The sequence below is a fragment of the Budorcas taxicolor genome, chromosome 1, assembly GCF_023091745.1.
Source record: "Budorcas taxicolor isolate Tak-1 chromosome 1, Takin1.1, whole genome shotgun sequence".
Classification (NCBI taxonomy): domain Eukaryota; kingdom Metazoa; phylum Chordata; class Mammalia; order Artiodactyla; family Bovidae; genus Budorcas; species Budorcas taxicolor.
The window spans coordinates 191,329,187-191,345,639 of NC_068910.1; the positions used below are offsets into that span (position 1 = coordinate 191,329,187).

At 39.1% G+C, this 16,453-nt stretch overlaps 1 protein-coding gene across 1 annotated transcript in view; it reads right to left on the minus strand.

Moving 5' to 3' along the window:
- Positions 1 to 6,521: 6,521 nt before the first annotated feature.
- RASA2 (RAS p21 protein activator 2) overlaps positions 6,522 to 16,453 on the minus strand; it is a 121,439-nt gene continuing 111,507 nt past the window's right edge. Inside the window, exons 20-24 of the mRNA XM_052641190.1 lie at positions 10,813 to 10,895; positions 9,749 to 9,957; positions 8,946 to 9,049; positions 8,412 to 8,601; positions 6,522 to 6,549 (exon numbers count right to left, since the gene is read on the minus strand). Coding sequence (XP_052497150.1) covers positions 6,522 to 6,549; positions 8,412 to 8,601; positions 8,946 to 9,049; positions 9,749 to 9,957; positions 10,813 to 10,895 — 614 coding nt within the window. The remainder of the gene's footprint in view (positions 6,550 to 8,411; positions 8,602 to 8,945; positions 9,050 to 9,748; positions 9,958 to 10,812; positions 10,896 to 16,453) is intronic.

Sequence of the window (16,453 nt, forward strand, 5' to 3'; positions counted from 1 at the left end):
GCTGTAAGGTTATGCCATGGAGAAAAAGTGATGAAAAGTTGGGGAGAATCTTCTGTATGTGGCTGACTGCTGGGGGTCTGTCATTAGAGGATTCAGCAAAGGGAGGGCTTGATGTGCATAGCTGTGTGTTTAGTTTTGTGTGCAAAGCAGACCATGTGCAGTGTCCTTTGGCTTGTGATGTTCCATTTTCCAAGCGATTTATTGAGGGACATATCCTTAGGGAGAGAGAGTTGGACCATAAAGAAAGTTGAGTGCTGAAGAATTGATGCTTTTGAATTGTGGTGCTAGAGAAGACTCTTGAGAGTCCCTTGGACTGCAAGGGATCAAACTAGTCAATCCTAAAGGAAATCAACCCTGAATATTCATTGGAAGGACTGATGTTGAAGCTCTAACACTTTGGCCACCTGATGGAAGAGGTGACTCACTGGAAAAGACCCTGATGCTGGGAAGGATGGAAGGCAAAAAAGGAAGGGGGTAGCAGAGGATGAGACGGTTAGACAGCATCACTGACTCAATGGACATGAGTTTGACCAAATTCCAGTAGAGGGAAGCCTGGTGAGCTGCAGTCCACGGGGTTGTGGAGTTGGACATGACTTAAGTGACCAACATTCTTTGGCTACTCTATGTCCTTTATATGGCAGCTTTGTCATAAATTAACTGACCATGTATTTGTGGGTTTATTCCTGGGCACTCTCTTCCTCTGGCCCATGCATCTCTTGTACCATTTCTACACTGTCTTATTTCTGTAGCTTCAGAATATGAAGTCAAGGACAGTTTCCTCCAGCTGCTGGTCTCCTTTGTCAGGCTCCCCTTGGCTGTTTGGGGTCCTCTGTGTTCCATATGAACCTCACATGATTCAACCCAATCTCCAACTGCTTCCTATGCCCGTTAGAGTTCTCTCAGCCAGAGCAATCTGAAAAAAGCCAAGTCCATCATGTCACTCCACTGCTCAAAACCCTCCCTCATTGCAGGATCTTACCAGTCCCTCTTACCCATTTTGTTCTGGCCACACTCATCTCCTTGCCGTTTTTGAGATGGGAGGATCTTTCCCTACATTTCTGTAAGACTCCCTTTCCTCATCTTCCTCAGATCTTGGTTCAAACGTAACCTTCCTAGTGAGGTCTTGCTGGAGAATCTTAGAATTCTAAGTTTATTTTAAACTTAGAATAAACCTAAGTTTATTTTAAAAATATTTACTCATTTACTTATTTGGCTGTGCTGGGTCTTACTTTTGGCACACGGGATCTTTGATCTTCATTGTGGCGTGTGGGGTCTTTCGTTGAGTGATGCAATCTTTTAGTGGGAGCAGGTGGGATCTAGTTCTCTGACCAGGGATTGAACCCATGTCCCTTGCATTGGGAAAGCGGAGTCTTAGCCACAAGACCACTAAGGAAGCCCCTAATTTTAAACTGTATCCCAGCCCTTCCAGCCCCATACACAGCTGTCTCCCTTTCCCTGCTTTACTTTGCTCCGTAATACTTCTCACCATCTGACACATTTTACCTCTTCATCTAATCTGCCTTCTCTCCTCAGAATGCAAGCTGCAAGGAGGCAGCGGTTGTGGAAGGAGGCAGTGGTTGTGGCTGTATTCTTAGCCGACACCAACTTCTGATGTAGAGTTTAAGAGACTGGGGATCAGGATTTGGAATTGTTAGCCCATATTGCAGTGTTTCTAAAACTTAAAAACGCCCATATTAACACAAATATTGCAGGCTCCATATTGCAAAGGGCCTCTGGACGAAAACTACACATTTGTATGGGTCAAGATTTTGCTGAGATTTTTCTGTAGTATGAACTACAAAAACAGGTGTTTGCACTTTCAAGTGTACAAATTTTATTGACTATGCCTTTTCAAACTATGTCTGAGCCCTCTCTCTCTTCAGGGAGATTCCGACATGCCTCTTGAAGCATCCCTCAGTCTGCCCTGCACCAAGTCTGTCTAAAATGATGGGTGCTTTTTTAACAGTACAGTGTGGCCTTCTCAGTTCTGGGTGGAGTTGAGAATATGTGTTAAATTTGGAAAACAATGTTGTCTACTCTAGACAGGACTTTTGATGAGCAAAAACTCCATGTATCTACTCGAGTTAGACCATGTCAAAAAGTAGATCAATATAAAGAAAGCACAAAAGCTTTGATAGTATGAAATAAAGACAATTTGACACAACGCAGAAAACTAAATAAATCCAAATAGGGCTTTAAGCAGGTTACACCTTCTCTGCTAATTTAATACCTAGACACAAGCTTAAAACATGGCACCAAATGGCTCACCAAACTAAGATGTCACATGGCAAAATGATAAGCCAAAGAGAGAGACTCAGCCACAAGAGTCTAAACCTCAGGTGAGGATGTGAATGAGGAATGAGACCCACGGTCTCTGGACACGGGTCAGTTTATTTCTAAAGTACATCACGTATACCCAAGGCAGGTGTTCTCTGAAGGACCACACTGGCCATTGAGCCTTAGGGTAGCAGGGAAACTCACTGGCAACTGCAACAGGAAGGGACTCTGCTTGGCCTCAGGTGGCTCTTATTTTGGAATCATGACACTTGAAAAGGGAAACCCACCAAAAATATGGTCTCCTCTATCTGAAGAACTAAGCTTGTATTGTGAATAAAACTTGCATAGAACCTCTTGATGTTTCTATTCTAAGGTCTCTCTTTTTTTTTTTTTAATGACGAGTCTATAGATGCCCATTATATCCAGCTGACTGATGTTGAGTGTTGAGTTCAACTATGTCCTTACCAATTTTTCTAAGGTCTGTTCTAATACATGGGCTCATGTGCGAGTCTGGTATTTCAATAAAAATCAGATGTTTAAGAGATTCAGAACCTTATTCCTTCATCTTTACCAACTTGCAGTTCCTCTCGAGTTGCAGGGGCTAGGTCTTATCAAGGTTAGTTTAGAAATAAACAAAGCTGCTGAAAGCATCTGCCTACAATGCGGGAGACCTGGGTTTGATCCCTGGGTTCAGGAGATCTCCTGGAGAAGGAAATGGCAACCCACTCCAGTATGCTTGCCTGGAAAATTCCATGGATGGAGGAGCCTGGTGGGCTATAGTCCATGGGGTCGCAAAGAGTAGGACACAACTGAGCGACTTCAATGACAATGATGAGGGTAGTAATGGGGAAGATCCTGGCTCCTTTCACTGGGGGCACAAGTCAGCTCTAAGCTGTGGACTCAGATGAGTGGAGTATACTCCCACACACCGGACATGCACGGCTCTTGGGAATGACGGGTCCTGCACAGCACCTGCACACGGCAGGCCCTCAAGACAAGTCTGCTGAATGAACAAACAAGGACCTCGGTCCAAACAACCAGCCCGACAAATGCCGCAGGTTTCTGCACCCTTTTCAGATGGCTTGCTCTTCTGTTATTGAGGACTCCTCACTTGCTATTCCCTTCCTAATAGGTGAGTTATGGTCATTCTAAATGAGCAGAGATTCTAACATCAGTGAGAAAGTGAGGGCACACAGAGAGTGGACAGGCTTCTTGTAATTTATTTGTTATTTCCAAGCGACAGCTACAAAAGTTTTTAATTTTTATAATACTCTTGATAAGAAAATAAAATTTAAATAAAAATACATTCTCAACAATACAACATGGCTACACGAATTCACTACATTAAGTATTGATAACTTACATTTTCAAACTGGACACTGTAAAAACCAATATTTACTAGCAACATATTAATTTCCAAGTTAATAAAAATGGAAGCAGATAATATCAATCGAGACTGGTAATTTAACTCTAGAATGAGTTCTGTAGTTTTCACATACTGTAAGGACACCTAAAAGGCTTTGTAGCTTTTTGTCTTTACAGGATGTACCGTTAGAACAAATTAAAGGTGCTTTTACTTAAAATGACATCTGTCTTCTAAAACCTGGCATGAATGAGTCTTTCTGAAAAATGAATGAAATTAGGCTTCAGAAACAGAAACAAAAGCTACATCATTCATCACCCTTTTTTTTTTGTACAATAAGCAAAGCCTTGTTTTGACACTTAAATCATTACCCGTGATATAATAAACATATTTCTTTGGCAAAGAAAATAATTCCATTTGATAAATTATATTCCTGGGAGTAAAAAAATGTTGCTATTGCCTATTATTATATTAAATGAATATTAAAAAACAAAGCTACACAAAGAACAAACAAGGACAACAAGACAAGTGACACACACCACAATTTCAAATGATGGAAATGGCTAAACTAAGAACCAAATTGGCATTTATGGCAAGAGTTTCTCCATATCATTCTTTGCTTTCTTTCTCGGGGTTTTGAGGGCTTTAGGGTAAAGTGAGCTGCCATGTATTTTTCAAGTTTGGGAAAGGGAGAGAAAGCAGATCGGGTAGTAAAAATCGAAGTACTCCTAAGTAACAGCGCAGGAATGAGGCCCTTGGAAGCAAGTAAAAGTACCTCGGTTATCTGTGGGTCCCACTGACATGGTCTCTTATTTCAGAAGACTTTCAAAGAAAATTTCATTTCACATTACTTGTTTTTAGGCTGTGCCAAGGTGGTTAATTCCAGTCAAACTGGCTGTTTAAGAGTGAAGAAAAGAACTAGTAACTGAACTCTTTTCAAATTCTCAGTTACATATTCAGACAGCCTTGGTCCCTCTGAGAACACTATGATCTTTAAAAACAGTCATAACTTGGTATTATGTTACCAAGGGCTTGATATTAGAAATGTCAGAATATAAGTCAAGCAGCCACTGGAGAGCAATGAGTGGTACCTGGCAATGCTCACACGGCCTTTCCAGGCGGACATTCAGAGACTCTGAAAAGGAAATTTCAATCTGAATAAAATTCAACAGTGAGAAAGGATTAAATGGTAAAATTCTTTCACACTGATGAATCAGTGGAGTTTATGGAATCTACAAGCTCATAAAATTTAAAAGACTTTTTCAAACTTGTCTTTAAAATCGGTCAGGAATAACTTAATGCAGACTAGGAGTGATCCTTAAATAAAACTAACTGATTTTCACAAGACCTTTAGAGAAATACATTGCTTAGTTATAATCATTTATGGAACTTTGATTGTTTGCCAATGGTCTTTAAAAATAATTACCCAGTAACATTATAATTTAAAAACAATTACTCACCAATAACATAATTGGCAAAGTGTATCTTGAAATATAGCTTATGCTCAGGGAAACAAAAAAGCACTACTAGCTAGACTTACATTAATAAGTCACAGTTTTAAACAGAAATATGTAAAATACTCCAAGGTTCAAAGTACCACATTTAGAAAATGTTTTGGATTTAAAAACACGTAATAAGAGTACCATGGTTTTTAATACTGATGAAGCAAAGTGTATCCCTCTTAACTTCAAGGTGGCAACTTGCTTCGATTGCTTATTTACAGTTATGATTTTTAGGATAAAGGTAAATTATTAGGGAAAAACAGGATTTAAACAGTTGCTTGCCCAGTTCCATTTGGCTAGCAGGCAATAAGGAAACAGCAGTGAAATATAAACATTTTCAAGAAAGCATTATTTCTAGACTTAAACACTGATCATTCAACTGATCATAAAGGTTAGATACCATGGAGTATCTGAAGTATAATCTGGGGTCTCCCAGATGAGTAAAGTGCGCCGAGTGACTGTCCTCGAGTAGGATCTCACCCTCACGTGGGGAGGAGGGCGTCCCGTGGTGGTGGCCCTTATGATGATGGAGCAATGAGTGAAGCTGAGTGACTGAACCACCACCTGTTCCCACTGCTTACTTTCTCTTCTTTTTCAGAAGCGAAGTCCTTAAAAGTCACAACCACCTGAACTCTCAAATCAAAAATATGAGTACCTGATGTTTAAACGGTGAAAAAAAATTTAGTGGTCTGGTTTTATTTCATCTGCCATCACTCATCCCATACGTGAACAAGATGCAGTCAACAGTACCTGTTCCCTGATTTCTGCTATCTGAGCTCTGTCTGCATCTCGAAATGAGTAAAAGGTCCACCGACTTTCAAGGGTGCTGTGGTAGTTTTCTAAAGTTTTTGTCACTGTCCCTAATGTCATGTGTAATGACCGATGGGCCAAAGGAGATCTTTTTTTTTTTTTTTTTTAAGAGGAAGGGTCTAGATGAACTAAACGGAAAGCTCTGAATAGTCATGGATTGAAATTTTCCTAGTAAAACACAATGTTGGCAGTATAGAGCAGGCACTAATGGTAGTGAAAAGTCCACAGAACACGGAGTGTTACAAGAAGAGATGGTTTCTTGCTATGGAGGAGTTCTCCTTTTGTTATAAAGCTTCTTTAGGAAGAGTCTTTCTAGTAAAAAGAAGTTGCAGAAACATGGCTTTCGACACATAAGATATGAAGGGAATCCTGGGTTTTAAATTCTCTAGTGAAACATCACACCAGAATTTCCAAACAGTTGGTTTCAATTATTAAATATTAAATACAGCGTGAATGCAGGTGACAGTGAAGCCGATGTTCATTCTTAAATACTATGAACAAAATACATGATGAATTGAAAAACTCCAACTAAAATATTTTCCAGTTCTTCTGAATCAATTGGCCAAACTCTAAAATATTTTCCCGATTGGATTTTCCCTAGAAAACAATAAAAACAATTTTTCAAACGTTGAAAAAAAAATTGTAAAAAGTAACAAATATCTCATAGCATTCAGTATCTGTAATTTTCTCTTGCCAAGTCCTATTTCACTGATTTAGCAAGCTTTTTGTGACTACCCAGTAAATGTCAGGCACTGTTTTAGAAGCTATGGACACAGAGGTGAAGAAAAATGACAAAACCCTTGGCCCTGTGGAGCCTATATTCTGGTACAGAAAAAATAAGATAAACAAATAAAATATTTAGCACAAGAAAGAGTGGTAGGTTTTAAGAGAGAAAAATACAACTGGAAGGGGTATAGTGTGAGTGGGTGCGGTGGGGGGAGAATACTAGTTAGGAGGATGCCAAGCACTGGCTAGAACCTCATATGGAAACCTGCCATGGCTCCAAGAAAACTGGATTACTTTACTGTTGGAAGAGAACAAAATATACTAAGGTAGAAAAGACAGTAACAGGATGCTTACAATAACCTTTTCAGTGTACTGAGCCTTCCATCTAGGCAGAACACAAATATTTATACCTGTCAAACTGATTTTCATTGCTTATAAAACACAATTAAAATGATCCATCCACATAAGTTTAAAAAAATACTTAAAATGGTTGGGGCCAAGATTCAAAGCCCCCTTATTCATCAGCTCTATGGCCTCCCTGACAGCTCAGTTGGTAAAGAATCCGCCTACAATGCGGGAGACCAGGGTTCAATCCCTACGTTGGGAAGATCCCCTGGAGAAGAGAAAGGCTACCCACTCCAGTATTTTGGCCTGGAGAATTCCACGGACTCTATAATCCATGGGGTCGCAAAGAGTCAGATATGACTGAACAATTAAAAAAAAATGACCTTGGGCAAGGCACTTCACTTCCCTGGGCCTTAGTTTCTCGAGCTGAGAAATGGGAATATAACTGTGTTGGGCTGGTGTGAGGATCGATGAGAGCGTGCACATCGTGGCAGACATTTACCTGCTGGTCCAAGAACCACCCCTTCCCATCTACCTCTGTGCCAACAGAAGCCTGATTCTAGTGCTGGTGCTGGGCAGCCCCATGGTTCAGGGGAAGCCAGGGTAACTTTAGGCAAGGTTTCTTTCCTTTTGAGGAAGAAACAGCTCTTTCTGCCTCTAGACCTACTATTATAAATGTGAACTACTGCAGTCCAGCTGTGACCATAAGGGCACCCGCCTGAGGAAGACAGAAATCATCTTGTTGAAGATGGTTGAGTGGCTGGATTGTTCTTGATGACAGTGTTGAGCTGAACTAGCTAAATGTAGAAACCAGGACTTATAATTTGCGAGATTAAACACTTTCCTATTATTTAAGCCACTGGAATTTTCTGTTACTTGCTGCTAAAAAAAATCTAATTGATGGAATGTAAAGTACTTGGCATAGTGTCTAGCGGTAAGGAGGAAGGTCCTTAATAACTGCTGTTGCTGTTTCTATCAGTGTCCATCTGCCTCTGAGATGTATCCAAAGCATCAATTATAAAATACTTCTAGCACTTTCAAAGCTAATTTTTTTTCGTACTTAGGATGTATAAAGGTACTGTGACAGATAAAGAAGAGGATCAGTAAAAATCAAAACAAGAAACTACTAAGTATTCAATTCAATGATTAAATTGAAATATAACACTGAAAGTGATGATAAGGTACTGCCCAACACAATGAATGATGCTAGAACTGAAAAAGATCCCTGCAGGAGTGACTCAGGAGATTCCTGCACAAGAGAAAGGTTCTAAGCTGGTCTTGAGAGATAAAGGCAGGCAGGAGACCTGCACTTCAGGTGTGAGTAGAGGGTAGCAGAGGAAAGCTCAAACTACATTCAAAAAAGTCTAAAGTATCTTAACAGGACTTACTTGCTCCCGTATTTCGCGCTACTTGATCTTTTCTTCCTATACTTTTCATGAGGTTCATCTAGCTTCTCTATGACACTTTTTATTTGTTGAATTGTCTTGAAGGTTGTTACAGAATCCTCAATTACAAAGTTGGAATAGTCATCAGGCTCTTTCTGTGGTCCTTGATAGACTGCTATAGTTCCACAAGCCTCTACAAGAAGAAATGAAATCTCTGATCAGACAACTAAATCCATGAAGCATAATCTGTAACATAAATAAGAACTTTTCAAGAGGGGCTCAAGCTGGGAAAAGCTCCCTTGGATATGCATAGACAGCCAAAATCCATACATTTTATTAATTATGATAATTACATTTATGCAAAAACAATATTTTTACTTAAAAGAACTCCCTTTGGGAGTTTGTCAGCTTCCATATAGGTAACATTTTGATAAATCTATGAGTATCTTTTGACTTTAAGATAATGCCAAAGCAACACTTCATGAACTGGTAATGAAGGATCATGGTTATATAAAAGAATTTTAATTATATACTTGCCTTCCATTTTTTGCAGCTTAAGTAAACTGAGGGTGAAAAGGGAATAAATTCTTTCTGTTTCTCTGTCTTCATCAATATCTATTTGGATGTCTGCAGGGACACCTCTGTAAAAATGAAATAAAAGACACTGGAAAAATATCATTTTGTTAACATGCTAGAGACTTCTGACGGTTTGAGACTGAAAACAGAAACAGAATTTTGTAAAAGGAACCTTAGGAATCTAGTCTAACGTGCTAATTAAATAGAACGAGATCCTTAGGTTTGGTCATTATGCAACTATACTCAAAAGGAAGAGGATTTTAAAGTGCAATCATTTTCATTACCTACGCTTCATCATATTACTTTGTAAGTCTGTAAAGCTACCATGGCTGTTCCATGCAATTACAAGAATGCTAGGCCCTTCTTCCTCAATACCTTGCTCAAGTTTGCACATCTATTTAAACACTGCCCTCCTTTTTTTGACTTGTGAAACCACAATTTATTGAGAACATTTTCATCACCCCAAAAGAATCTCTGTATTAAGTACTCCCCATTGTTCCCTCCCTCTAATCCCTCACAACTGCTACTCTACTTTGTCTCCATCAATTTACCTATGCTGGATACTTCATGTAAGTGTTATCCTAAAGTACATGACCTTTGTGTCAGACTTCTTTTAGCATGTTTTTCTGGCTTCTTTTCAGCATGTTTTCAAGATGCATCCATGCATGTATCAGGATATCATTCCTTTTTATGGACGAATAATATTCCATTGTATGAATACAGCACATTTAAGACACTGCCTTTTTAATCAAAAAGAAACTTACGCAGTACATGGCTTGCAGCCAAGAGCATTTTCACTGGTCTCCAGACAGCAGAGCCAGTTTCCGTTTAGATACGCGGAGGGGTGGTAAGAGCTGAGTCTGTTCTGATTGCATCGGCTCACCCTGCAGAGCACATCTATCCATTCATTAGCTTCTACACAATTATTTGCCTGGACATAGAGTGGTTTCTCCGTGTGTATCACTTGGAACATCTTCACAGACAATTAAGACAAAAAGTTAGTAACAGTCTAAAAATCAAACACAGTACAAAACACAAGAAGGTACATAACAGAAATATAGTTTGCATGGCTAGGTAACTGTTGCTCAGGTATATCATAAACTGGTATGTCCCCAGGACTGTTTGAGTTACATGGTACTAAACAGTACAACAGAATATAATTTTTAGAAACTTCACGAGTCCTAGGGAAGGGGCTATCATACAAATAGGAATAAAGGGAAAGAATTTCAGACAGAGGAAAACCTATGGGTAAAGACAGCAGTGAGAAAATAGAAACAAGGAAATCATCTTGGTTACTTGAGTGCACTGCTATCTACTGGTATGTACTGAAGGGCAGCAGAGGATTAGGCTGCACAGACAGGCTGGGACTGTATTCTGAAGGTCAAGCTGAGAAATTTGATAAAACTCAAGTATTGAGAGAAGTTGTTTAGTCACTCAGTTGTTTCCGACTCTTGCGACCCCATGGACTGCAGCCCACCAGGCTCCTCTGTCCATGGGATTTCCCAGGCAAGGGTACTGGAGATGGTTGCCATTCCCTTCTCCAGGGGATCTTCCCAACCCATGGATCGAACCTGCATCTACTGCACTGGCAGGCGAATTCTTTACCACTGACCCCATTGAGTAAAGAATTCTTAACTGAAAAAAGTATCTTTAACTTAATAGGTGAGGTGGACTATACAAAGCATCAACAGTAATGGACAATTTTAAACAGAGTTCCAGCTACCAACTATAAGATGTTAAATGATTCAAAACAAATACTAAACCTCTTTTCAAACTTTCAGCTAAGTAACAGTATGCAGTTTAAAAAACTTTAAATTATATAACTTACATTTTTCTTGTTGAAAGAGCTCTCTTCCAGTTTTTCCACAGCAAGAATGTTTTTCACTGGAATTGTGTAAATAGCATCTTTGCCTAAATTATAAAAGAAGTAAGATAAAATAATTTTCATCAGAATTATAAAGGTGAAAGGTTAACTCTATATGGTTTAAGATCATTCTCTTGACGGTGGGTGTGTAAGTAACCTACAGATTTCTAAATGGTGCATAATAAATATGTTTTATGGACCAAATGAATTTTCATTGTTTTCCACGATGTGGCTTCCTCTTTATTTAATTAAAATTAAAATTAGGGAATAAATTTGATCTCTGTAGAAAATAAAAATGTTGTTGTACTTTGTAACATTAATTATATAGAGACTGAATAAATACGTAATTAACAATAAAGGCCTACTCAAAACTTGCTGAGACATGGAATTTTCTCTTATGGAGTTATTACATAAACAAAGAATCTGACTGTACCTAAGTGGGTTTTTCTGCTTCTCCAACCTAAGGAACTAACCCTCAAAACAATTATTTGAAACTGAAAAATTGTTCATTACTGTTGCATACTGTCTGGTCAGCTGACTAGAGCTACCAAATTTACTTTAAGAGATACAGGGAATGAAAGTAAAAATTTTATTTGGTAGAGTGAATCATTAACCTAATTTAAGAATCTGGAAATTTGTTTGCTAAAGGGGCTCCATAATAGCATGAGGCTACGATGCATTTCAACTTAAAATTTACTTGAATAAAATACATTCATATAGTCATAGAAACTAAGCAAATATAATCATGAACTTTTCTGGTCATTTACATATAAAATGTGGTTCTTAGAAAATGAAAGCTTTGCTTCCCTCCTCCCAACAAACTTCAGTTTAATGACTTGTGGGCTGAAGTGCTGAAGGTGAAGATCTTTTATATTATTCATGGATTAATGTACGGCTTTTGGGTTAAAGACACTAAAAAGGTTTTCTTTACTGAACAGAGAGATTAACAAAGAGTACTTGCTAAGCTTAGTTCCTGCTGTAAAATCTAAAATATGTGTAATTCAAGTAGATGTGTGATATACAATATATTTTAAAGTCACTTAATTTAGCTATCATGTTTATCCTGTACCAGACACTGTCCTAACCACTTGGGATAGAGCAGTGAATAAAATATATAAAGCCCCTAATGAAGTTTGTATTTAGGTCTGGAAAGACTGACGAAGGACAAATATTAGGTAGAGATAAATGCAGTAAAGACAGCAACATAAAGTGACGTGACAGGAAGTAATTGGGATGTTACTTTAAGTCAGGCAGTTAGGGAAAACTTTTCTGAGGAAACGACAATTTAAATTCAACAATTACAAATTATATATACATGGGAAAATAGGAAAAGACTATCAGCGGTCTCCTGGAAGAAGACAAGATCTAATTTATGAAGGGGTGAGGGGAGGTGAGGAGGAAGGAAGCTGAAAGAAGCCACAGCCGGAGCCGCATGGAGGAAAAGACACATTTGCAAAAGGAGGGCTGGTCAGAAGAGCTTCAAGCCAGAGTCACTGGACATAGAGAGCTGGGGGGTTAGGGGGGGGGCATACTTAAGATGTCTATCAGGATGACTATGTGGTAAGCTGCATTTGGAGCAGCTGAGTCAATTAGGTCCTCACATACTGCCCCCCTCAACCCGCTTGTACTAAGCAACAGTCCACAGAGGCACAGTCCCAGGTTGAAGCAGTGAAGATGCGTACTGGTTGGAAAGCGGGGTAGCCACAGGCTGCTGACGGTGCCCATGCCAGGGGACGAGCACCAGCACCCCTGCCTGTCAGCAGCTCATCCTGTCCCTCCCTCTAAACCACTGGCCATGAGCTACGACCCTCAGGCAGGTGAATGCACAAAAATGAGCAAATTGCCAAAAAAAAATCACCAAACAGATGAGGAAAATCAGCACCCTGAAGGAAACACGTACAACAAAGAGAATAACATTGGAAGAGATCGGGGGTGTAACAAATGAGGAGGCAGAGGAGACATGCCTTTGGGTACCAATCTACATGGGGCACCACAGAGTCCAGAGAACTTAAAAATTGTGCAGGAAGTAGATTTTGTACATTTTCAACAACTCTTTAGATTTGCTGAATACACAAAGCATGCCCACATCCTAGAATTGCTGTGTTTGTTCATTTCTGGACAAATTATATCACAGCAGACAGAAAATGCACTGTTCCCAGGCACACATGACATTATTATTATTAGAGTTAACTGAAATTAACTGAAGTTGCTAATGTCAACTTGAATGAATTGCAAAGTGAATCAGTAAAGCAGAAGATTGTACTGAGGACTCTCCAAATATACAGTACAAAAGGACAGAGAAAGTAAAGATAAGAGAGCCATGATGGATGAATTTAGGAGTTTTGAGATCAGCGGCAATAAGCATTCCAGAAACAACTGAGTTGTTCAGAAGAAAAATACCAATGAAAATGTCCAAGAATAAAGATAGAAATCTTCAGACTGAAAGGACCCATCAAGTGCTGATCAAAGAATGGAAGTGTAGGAAGAAAGAAAGGTAACACTTAGACACTGGGCAGTAGAATATTAGAGCTTGAACGTTAAAGAAAGTCCAGAGGGTTTCCAAGGAGAAGAATCAAGACTAAGACTGACATCAAAATCCTTACCACCAACAATGAATGAGTGAAGTCGCTCAGTCGTGTCTGACTCTTTGCGACCCCATGGACTGTAGCCCACCAGGCTCCTCCATCCATGGAATTTTCTAGGCAAGAGTACTGGAGTGGGTTGCCATTTCCTTCTCCAGGGGATCTTCTTGATGCGGGGATCGAACCTGGGTCTCCCACATTACGGGCAGACGCCTTACTATCTGAGCCACCACAAAATCTCACCAACAATGGAAACTAGTAAATCGTGGAGAAATATCTTAAAAATCTTACAGGAAATGATTTTAAATCCGGTCTAACATCATTCAAGTGTAAGGGTAAAATACTTTTTCCAATATGTAAGAACTCTGAAAATTTATCAGCCCTAAAGCTATATGGAATAATTCCTTGAGGACATAACTCCTGCAAAATAAGTAAGAATCCAGGAAAAAGACAAATATGTTAATATAAGAAATAGTGTTGGGCAAAGACATCAGAAAAACTGCTAAGAATGATTAGAAAAGGGCTTCTCAGGTGGCACTAGTGGTAAACAACCTGCCTGCCAATGCAGGAGAGGTAAGAGATGTGGGTTCAATCTCTGGGTTGGGAAGATTCCCTGGAGGAGGGCATGGCAACCCACTCCAGTATTCTTGCCATGGACAGAGCAGCCTGGTGGCAAATTCCATGCACAGCCTGGTCCACAGGGTTGCAAATGGATACGACTGAAGCGACTTAGCACACATGCATGGTTAGAAAAAAATGATGAAAACATAAAAAGGTAAAAGAAACAGAAACTAGTACTAAAATTAAGATGACTTCATTAGGTAGTGTTAGGAAAAATAAATTTGAAAATATGCTATGTTCCTTCTCAGCTTGAATGGAGATGGTGATTAACTGCAGAAAATAAGATGAACATATAAATTTAAACCTATCTGTTAACATTTTAAAAGTAGAAACAGAATGTCCACATTCTTTTACTAGATAAGACAGAGTGAATATGTGTGGGACTGATTATTCCAATTAAAATGCAGGAAAAAAAAAAACAATCCCAACAAACAGAAGAGCTTAATAAACACAAAACAAAATATTGGTTACAGTAATCACAATAAATGTGAGGGTATTAAGTTTCCCTATTAAATGCCAAATCCAGTTTTAGTTAAAAATCACCATCACCTTCTCAAAAAGTTAAACATAAAGTTAGTTACTATATGACTCACTGATTTAACTCCTAGATACAGACCCAAGAGAAGTGAAAATATATGTCTACACAAAAACGTGTATGTGAATGTTCACAGCAGCACTGTTCATAATAATAAAAAACTGGAAACAATTAAAAGGTACATCAACTGATAAACTGGTAAAATCTGGAATATATCCAATGAAACATTATTCAGCCATAAAGTACTGATTCATGCCACATCACAGATGAATTCTGAAAACATCATGCTAAGTGAAAGAAGGCAGTCACAAAAGGCTGCGTGCTGATGCATGCTAAGTCGCTTCAGTCATGTCTGACTCTGTATGCCTCTAAAGACTGTAGCCTTTCAGGCTTCTCTGTCCATGAGATTCTCCATGCAAGAAAACTGGAGTGGCTTGCCATGCCCTCCTCCAGGGGATCTTTCCAACCCAGGGACCTAACCCACGTCTCTTATGTCGCCTGCATTGGCAGGAAAGTTCTTTACCACTAGGCAGATGAGAAAGCCCAAAACCTGGGAAGCCCAAAAGGTTACTCTTTAAGTCCATTTACATGAAATGTCCAGAAGAGGCAAATCCAGAGAGACAAAAAGCAGATTTGTGTTTGCCAGGGGCTGGGAGAAGGAAGGACAGGGCAGTGACTGTTAATGGGTACAGGTTTTCTTTCTAGGGGGATGAAAATGTTCTGTAACCAGTGGTGACTGCATAACTTTGTGAATATACTGAAAATGAATTATATACTTTCAATAGGTGAATTTTACCGTATGTGAATTCTTTTTCCATTAAAAAAAATTACTACCCCAAGAAAAACAGAAGTCCAGCTAGACACTGGTCCTAAGGAACTTAGCTGAAATAAAGTAACTATTAATCTTTTTTTTGGTAGTAGTATACTGAGGTTGCGTACTTCTATTCCTCAGAAAATAAGTATAAGACTGGGGAAATTATTAAAAACAACCACTTCAGGGTGCTGGAAAATAACCAAATGCAAGTAAAAATCTGAGAAGTGTTCATCCATGAGCAATTGCTATAGCTTAGGTTAAAAACTGTGGATTTATTGTCTTCCAGGGAGGAGTTCTTTCCATAACTCTTCACTTCAGTGAAAACTCACAGCTTTACTGGCTGAAGGTTGCAGATTCAGCCTAAGGGTGAGATTTTAGAAACTACAGAGCTATAGAAAGGCTGAGATCATAAACAGACCACATCCCTGGCTGACTGCTAAAGATGCCTGTATGTGGATCATCCCAGAGCCTGGCAAAAGTGGAAGGCTTGGGGAGACTTGTGAATTTGCTGTGCCTTTGAATATGTTCTGATTCAAAAACAGCACAGGTGATAAAAGGTAGACGACTTACTGATTTCAGGCATTTGAGCTCTATGCTCAAATCACTGATTGACCACTAAGCTAAGAAAGCTCAGGTGAGACCCCTAGAGAGGCAGCTAGGATTAGGGAATAAAACAAAATCTGAGTAAAGACAATAGCAGCTATACAATGAGAGAGAATGAGAGAGAGACAGACAGACACACACACACAAAACAGACACTGCAGTCTGAATCTAGGCAAGCCTTCAGAAGAACAGAATCCAGACACACTATAATTTATTACATACAATGTTCAGTTTTTAACCAAAAATAAGATGTGAAAAACAGAAAACTGTGACCCATACATGGGAAAGAAAGTAGCCAACAACCCGAGTCTGAGTGGGCTCAAATGCTGAACTTATTCTATTAGCAAGCAAAGCCATTATTATAAATGTTTAAATAATTTAAGGAAAATATGCTAAAGATGACTGAACAAATGTGGATTTTAAAGAGGAGAACAGAAACTATAAAAAGAA